This window comes from Ammospiza nelsoni, chromosome 2 (genome assembly GCF_027579445.1).
Source record: "Ammospiza nelsoni isolate bAmmNel1 chromosome 2, bAmmNel1.pri, whole genome shotgun sequence".
NCBI classification, from domain to species: Eukaryota; Metazoa; Chordata; class Aves; order Passeriformes; family Passerellidae; genus Ammospiza; species Ammospiza nelsoni.
In genome coordinates, this window is record NC_080634.1 from 119,499,785 (window position 1) to 119,508,216 (window position 8,432).

Sequence of the window (8,432 nt, forward strand, 5' to 3'; positions counted from 1 at the left end):
GGTCCTGGTGTCCCTGGTGTCCCTGCTCCAGGAGCAGCAGTGACAGGACGAAGGAGCAGGTGTCACTACGTACCCCCCTCTCTTGTGGCGCTCCTTGTGCTTGGTGATTTTGTAGGGCAGGGACCTCTCCCCCAGGTTCTCCAGGCTCCTCACGATGGCTCCTCTCTCCATCAGAGCCTCCACGGTGCGCTTGAGCACGGCTGCTGTCTCAGGCTGCAAAAGAGAGAGAGAAAAGTCAGGAATTGCTGGAACTCTGCGTGGTTTGTGTGCTGGGAAGGACAGCTGCACTTGCACAGCTCAGCACTTGGAGAGGAGGGGCTGCAACCCAAGAGGACAAAGTGGAAGCATTGAAGGACAGAATTTTCAGGAGCAGGCCGTGGTGGTGTTTGAGGCTCTCCAGGAGCAGGGAAGAAGCATTTTCTATTATATGTTTGGGGGTCTCCAGGGAAGAGATGAGAATCTTGACTGTGTTTCAGAAGGCTGATTTATTTTTTATGATATTGTATTATATATAATTATATTATTATATAATAATATAATTATATATAAAATATAAACTATATTATATATAGTATATATTAATATTATATATAATATACAATAAATATTATATATATTATTGCAATAAATATTATATATATTATACATTATATATCATATATTATGTACTATATATAATACATAATATATATTAATATATACAAATATTGACAATAATACATTAATATTACCATCAATATATTAATATTAATATAAATATATTAATAACATAATATAATATAATATAATATAATATAATATAATATAATATAATATAATATAATATAATATAATGTATTCTATACAATATATATTCTATATTCTATATATGGTATATATTAATATTTATATATTATATATTAATATAGTGTATTTATACAATATATACACTATTATATATTATATAATAATATGCTATGCTATGCTATGCTATGATATTATATTATATTGTATTATATTATATTATATTATATTATATTATATTATATTATATTATATTATATTATATTATATTATATTATATTAACATACAAAAGCTATACTAAAGAAAAAGCAAAGAAACATTAAAAAAGCTAGGAAAGAAAAGAATGAATAATAAAAATATTTTGATTAACTAAAGTCTTGACACAGCTACACCTGTGATTATTCATTAAGTAAAAACAATTCTCATACTAAGTAAACAATTCTTTAAATCACATTCTAAAGTAACAAAATATAGAGAAGCCAAAGCTTCCCAGCTTCTCAAGAAAAATAAATCTTAGCAAAAGTATTTTTCAAAAAATATATTAGTGACAGCAGGCAATTCCCCAGGAACGTTTCCTGCCATTTCCAAGTCAGGCCCCAGCAAAAAGAAGATGAGTTCATGGATTTGACTCACCTGGAATCACTTGCTCTGAGCCTTGCACAAATCAATATTCCTAGCAAAGGAAAATGATGGATTGGGAACAGATTTGGGGTCCTTGCACTGTTGTTGTTCATTAATATTTCAAGTGATCAGTGTGGGGAAAACAAGTCCATGGCTTGGTATGGAGACAGCAATCAGCACCATTATATAAAAATTATATATATAATATACATCCTTATATGGGATATCCTGGGCTGGAAGGGACCCACAGAGATCCCTGATCCAGCTCCTGGCCCTGCACACACCCCAACAACCCCATTCTGTCCCTGCAGGGGTGTCCAAGGGCTCCTGCAGCTCTGGCAGCCCTTCCACAACCTCATTTCAGGGAGCTGTGGAGAGCAATGACAAACCCTTCTAACCTTCATGCAGATTTCAATGAAATCCAATAAAATATTGTTGGGAAAGCTCCCTGCCCTCCATCCCTCACCCCTCAGTGGCACAGAGGTTTTTTGTCTCTTTTCCACATGCCCAGGGATCAGCACATTCCCTGAGTGCTGCAAGGCCAACGTGAGGTGCAGTTTCTGAACACAACCAAGCCAAAGATTTGAGCCCCATGTATTTAAAAACAAAACCAGAGAGAAAGAACAAGAAAAGAAAGCCACAGATTTCTACATTCAGGATTGTAAAATTTGCAGCCTTCCCCACTTGTGGCCATACTCTGAAAACATCAACTAATTGTTGGGTTGGAAAGCTTGTCACTATAATCCCTCTCATTCTCCCTCTCCCAAAATTGCCATGGTTTACCCTGGCTTGCCTAAAGCCATCACCCAAACTAAAAATAAGCTGAACTCTGCTAACCAAGAGATCCACAGACACAGGTTCCTTGGTTTGCCTCAGAGCCAGCCCTCTTGGGGACAGAGGAAATGGGGCCTGCCTGACTCCCAGCTCAGGAGCCACAACATTTTTTCCTGAACAGCCCAGTTCTAATTCCAGTCCCAGTGCCCAGCTCTAATTCCAGTCCCAGTGCCCAGCACCAATTCCAGTCCCAGAGCCCTGGGGAGGGCAGAGGAGCCAATGGAGCTGCTGCTGCAGAGGGGATGAGGAAGAGCTCTCAAGAGCAGGACAGCCTGGTTTGGAATTGCAGCTCTGGACACCCCTCCTGCCCCCAGGGCAAAGCAGAGCCATTCCCAACTACTCTCACCCCTGGGCAGCCTTGGCAGGGACCTGGGGCCACACCAGTGGCTCACAAGTTGTCACCTTGCTCTGGGAAGGTGCAGTCCCAAGCTGCACCAGGGGAAATACAGGCTGGAGAGCAGGGAAAAGGTTTTTGCAGCAAGGGTGAGAAAGTTCTGGAATGGCTGCCTGGGGAAGTGGTGGAGTCCCCATGCCTGGGTGTGTTTAACAAAGCCTGGATGTGGCACTGGGGGCCAGGGTTTGGTTGGGGTGTTGGGGCTGGGCTGGACTCAATGGTCTTGAAAATCTCTTCCAATTCTGTGAATTCTGTGATTCTGCGAAGAATCCTGGGAGGGTCAGGCTGGAAGGGCCCACAGTGCTCACCTGGAGCCACCTCTGGGTCACCCAGAGCAGAGGGCACAGGGAGGGCCCAGGTGGCTCTGGAATGTGCCAGGAGGAGACTCCAGCCCCTCTCTGGGCTCTGCTCCAGCTCGGGCCCTGCCCAGGGCAGAAGTTGTGCCTCCTGTGAGGGGAATTGCTGGGCTCAGGCCCTGCCCGTGGCTCTGGGGCCATTGCTGGGCCTGGAGCAGAGCCTGGGCCTGCTCTGAGCTCTGCACACAGGGACAGACACAGGGACAGACAGGGACAGCCAGGGACAGACACAGGGACACACAGGGACAGCCACAGGGACAGCCACAGGGACAGACACGGGGCCAGGCAGGGCTGAGAGCTCCTGGAAGAAGGAACCAAAGGATTTTTGTCTACAGATCCAAATTCCTCACTCCTCTTCCCCCACATGCTTCAGAGCTGCCCAGAAGAAACCTGTTAACTCCACAGATCCCATCAAGGCAAACGTAGCCCCAGGTGTCACACCAGCCACAGGTGAGGGGACAGCCTGAGCACTTTGACCTTAGTTGGCCCCACCTCAAAACCTGTGTCCAATTCTGCTCCTGCAGGAGAGCCCTGGAGGGGCTGGAGTGTGTCCAGGGCAGGGAACGGAGCTGGAAGGGGCTGCAGAATCCCTGAGGAGCTGGAAGGGGCTGCAGAATCCCTGAGGAGCTGGAAGGGGCTGCAGAATCCCTGAGGAGCTGGAAGGGGCTGGGGCTGGAGCAAAGGAGGCTCAGGGGCCCTCGTGGCTCTGCACAAGTCCCTGCCAGGAGGGCACAGCCGGGGGGGTCGGGCTCTGCTCCAGGGAACAGGGACAGGAGCAGAGGGAGCGGCCTCAGGCTGGGCCAGGGCAGGCTCAGCTGGGACAGCAGCAGCAATTTGCCCATGGAAAGGGAGCTCAGGCATTGGCAGGGGCTGCCCAAGGGGATTTGGAGTGTCCATCCCTGCAGGTGTCCCAGGAATGTGGGGTTGTGGCCCCTGAGGATTTGGTTTAAAGGTGAGCACACCACTGGTGCTGCTCCATGGTTGGACTGCATCTTCTTAAAGGTCTTCTCCAACCTCAGCAATTCAGTGATTCTGGCCTCTCTCCTCAAGGCCTGTCAGCTCAGCACAATCCCACCCAAGAACAGGAGCTGTTCCATGCACACCTGGGGGTGCCCCATCCCTTCCCCCCAGGATTAAAGCAACAAATGCCCCAAAAGAACCAAAGCAGCACCAAACTTCTCGTCCTGAGGGGACATTGTGCATAAGAGGGAACAAAAATGCTCCCATGGGTTCTGTCAGTCCCACAGGACTCACCTGGCAAGCAGGAAAGATATATATGAAAGGGAACTGGGGGAAAGAAAGGGAATTCTCTGGTGGCAAAGTGGCTTCAGGCATGACCATCAGCCATGAAGCTCAGAGAGCAGCCTGGAGACAAACCAAACGTGGAAATGAAGCCTTTGGAATGCTGATGCCTCCTAAAATACGAGGAGCCACCTGCCTGGAAGCAGAGCTGTGTAAAAGGACTTAGCTCCACTGCTCCTTTTTCCATCTCATTTCCCCCAGAACAGTCCAAGGGATAGAAAATCCAGCACTGGCTACAAAAAAGTTTTGTCAACCACCAAAACCTCCTCCAAGGAGAGTCTTTGGAGGGAGAAATGGAAGCAAACACCAAATCCTCAGCAGCTTTAGGGCTAGGACAGTTCTCAAGTTCTTCTGGCCAACAGGAAGCATTTAAAGTCAGTGGGCACATCCCAAGTTATAAACAGGAATAACTCCATCCTAATTACTTGATTATCCCTTCAATGTAGTAACAGCAGGATAAAATTATGTCTTTTTTTGGTTGCTCAGCAGTTACAAAAGGTTGGTCAGGGATTATTTACTGAGGTGGAAATCAAAGAAGGCAAAATTCATGTTTAGAAGGAAGCTGCAATTCCAAGCAGTAAAACTAAGGGGGAAAACCATTTATTTGGTGTCATTTACTACTTAATAAAACATTAGAAAATATTAGTGAAAATGATTAAATACTCTCCAAATACTGTAAAGGCATCAACAACCCAGAGCAGCAACCCCAGGTTGGGAACAACCACTCAGGGCAGCCAGGAAAGGTGAAAATCCAGATAAATGCTGCATTCCAAAGAAACAGCAGATGTGGGAGCCGGGCTGAACCCCTGGGGAAATGGGCTGGGCTGGAGCTGGAAATGGAGCAGTGGGAATGGGGAAAACCTCCAAACCTGCCTGGAAGTTCAGGGGTGGGGAGGGATCCCAGATTGGATTGGGATGGAGGGACCCCAAATCCCACCCAGTGCCACCCCTGCCATGGCAGGGACACCTCCCACTGTCCCCAGTGCCCAGCCTGGCCTTGGGCACTGCCAGGGCTCCAGGGGCAGCCCCAGCTGCTCTGGGCACCCTGTGCCAGGGCCTGCCCACCCTGCCAGGGAACAATTCCTCATGGCCAAGATCCCACCCAGCCCTGCCCTCTGGCACTGGCAGCCATTCCCTGGGTGCTGTCCCTGCAGGCCTTGTCCCCAGTCCCTCTGCAGCTCTGCTGGAGCCCCTGCAGGCCCTGCCAGGGGCTCTGAGCTCTCCCTGCAGCTTCTCCTCTCCAGGTGAGCACCCCCAGCTCTCCCAGCCTGGCTCCAGCCCCTCTGGACTCATCCCAACATTCCCACACCTTTTGTGGAGCCCCTGGATGATTTTAGGGCCAGCAGGATGCAGAGACAGAGGTTCCTGTATCTACAACAGAACCATTTCCCCAAGACAGAAAAAGGACAAATGGGAAAGCCCAGGTGCTCCTGACCATGCCAGCACTGCCATGTTCCCAGCCCACACTGAGTGACCACAGGAGAAGGAGAGACCATTCCAGAAATGGCACACAGGAAGTTACAGCAGGCACATCACCAAAAATAACTTGGGGGAAGTGATCAAAATTACTTCTGAATTAAAATGAGCACCCCATCCTCAAACCAGATTTGAATTAGCATTGGGTGGTGGGTAAGGCAAAGAACCAGATATGAACACAAAGCCCACGGGCCTGGATGCAGAGGAAGCAGCAACTTTTAAACTCAAAGTGATGCCTGAACTCTTCTGTTCCCAAATCCACCTTTCTTCTTCAAAGAATTGAAATTATATGAGGGATTTTTTTAAATTTTTAACAAATCTTTTAAGATCAAAGGAGATTATAGAAGAAATTAAACTAAAATCTAAGGAATACAAGTATTCTATAAATACCAACCCATAGTTAAATTAAAACATCAATCCCAACACTGAATTTAATTCATTTTAGAGAGCCGAAAGCCTTGAGAATTTCTAAGATGAAGCCTAAAATGCGCCTTTAAAATCTGAAATAAACAGCAAGCAAATCCTCCATGATTTAGGGTGATTTCAATGATTTATTACTGGAAACAGTTAAAGTAAGAATTGGCCACAATGTCACAAAAGGGTTGGAAGGGATTTAGGGATCATCTAGTGCCATGGCAGGGACACCTTCCACTGTCCCAGGCTGCTCCAAGCCCTGTCCAACCTGGCCTTGGGCACTGCCAGGGATGGAGAGTCCTCAACTTTCCAGGCAGAATCAGTTAAACCTCAGAATTAATTAAACACCTTCCCTGAAACTCCAGAAAATTCAACTCTTCTTCCAACCTCAACACATTCTAATAAGGGCTTCAAGGTAACACTGCAAAATTGTCCTTATCAGGAAGTTGCTGAGAAAAAGCTCCCCAGGAGCTCCAAGCTGTGTTTCTGCCATGACTTTCTGATGTGAATATATTTCACCAATTTACTTTGTACGTGAAAAATAATGAAATGCAAAGGAAAAAAGACATGGAGGGAATATGCCCCCTTCTTCCTCATTGTTCCCCAGTTTTACAGACTGGGCACAGCAGCACAGGGGCTGGGATGTCCCCATGGTCAGCTGGGGTCCCTGTCCCAGCTCTGGAAGGAAATTAGCCAATTTCCCAGAATTAGAGAATCCCCAGACCCCTGGGTTTGGAAAAGATTTCCAAGCCCATGGAGTGCCAGCTGTGCCCCGTGGGCACCTTGTGCCCAGCCCAGAGCACTCAGTGCCACCTCCAGGGCACACCTGCAGGGATGGGCACTGCAAAGCTCCCTGGGCAGCCCCTGCCAAGGCCTGAGCTCCCTTTCCATGGGCAAATTGCTGCTGCTGTCCCAGCTGAGCCTGCCCTGGCCCGGCCTGAGGCCGCTCCCTCTGCTCCTGTCCCTGTTCCCTGGAGCAGAGCCCGACCCCCCCGGCTGTGCCCTCCTGGCAGGGACTTGTGCAGAGCCACGAGGGCCCCTGAGCCTCCTTTGCTCCAGCCCCAGCCCCTTCCAGCTCCTCAGGGATTCTGCAGCCCCTTCCAGCTCCTCAGGGATTCTGCAGCCCCTTCCAGCTCCTCAGGGATTCTGCAGCCCCTTCCCAGCTCCATTCCCTGCCCTGGACACGCTCCAGCCCCTCCAGGGCTCTCCTGCAGGAGCAGAACTGGGCCCAGCCCTCGGGGTCTCCCAGCACAGAGGGACAATCCCTGCCCTGCTCCTGCTGCACACACAATTCCCCATCCAGCCCAGCTGCCAGGGGCCTGTTGTCCCACCCAGACTGGTCTAAGCCATCTGTCCCTTCCAGGAGAGGCATTTTCAGGGATCAGAGCTGGCTCTGGACATGCAGCTCTTCCACCCACCCTGCACATCCTCACTGCTGCCCCAGGACGAAGACAAAGCTGAAGATGGTGAGTAAAAACCCTCCACCAGCACTTTTTGAGGACCACAGCTGTAATTTTGAAATTCTCCTGCTTTTGCAGAACACAAGGATCCTTGGCTCTGGAGCAGAAGAAGGTTTAAGGTGGAAGTCACAATGTTTTCACCAAGTGAAGAGGGAATCTTGCCAATCCCTTGCTCAAATCCGGAATTTATCCCGGATAAATCCTAGGATACACAAAACCATCTCACAACAGGAGTCAGGTAAATATTAAAAATCACTGCTGACAAAGGGTTGGAGACATCATAAACTCAATTATCTTCTATCACTCCACCAACACCTCAAAAATAAAGCCCAAAACACCCAAAGAGCAAATCCCTGAGTCCAACCTGATTAAAGTGAGAAGGGCCAGAGGTGAAACCTCCTGGCTCCTTCCCTTTCCCAGCACCAGAACATGCACAGGGAAACTGAGGCAGCCCCATCCCAGCAAGGGAATTCCCTGCAGGAAAAGTCCTCATTGCCACCACCTGTGTGGGATTTTCCACACAAATCCTGCCCAGAACCCCAAAGGGGAACCCAAAACCCCAAAGAAGGAGCAGCAAACCGGGGAGTGAGGCTTGGCCAACACAAACAGAAGCAGCTGCTGCCAAAGAGGCTGCTTGAACCTCTTTGAGAATCGCTGACCTGGAAAGCTGCTCACTGGGTAAACACCTAATAAACTAATTATGGAACTGGTTAATTAATAGTTAACTCATTAAAACGCTCCCTCCTGGAAAACACAAATCCAAACCAAGTTTGTAAAGCAGGAAAATGCTT

At 48.3% G+C, this 8,432-nt stretch overlaps 1 protein-coding gene across 1 annotated transcript in view; it reads right to left on the reverse strand.

The window, feature by feature from the left end:
* Positions 1–8,432, reverse strand: part of MRPS6 (mitochondrial ribosomal protein S6) — a 42,973-nt gene that overhangs the window by 12,318 nt on the left and 22,223 nt on the right. The window contains exon 2 of the mRNA XM_059466609.1: positions 74–213. Within this exon, the coding sequence (XP_059322592.1) occupies positions 74–213 (140 nt within the window). The remainder of the gene's footprint in view (positions 1–73; positions 214–8,432) is intronic.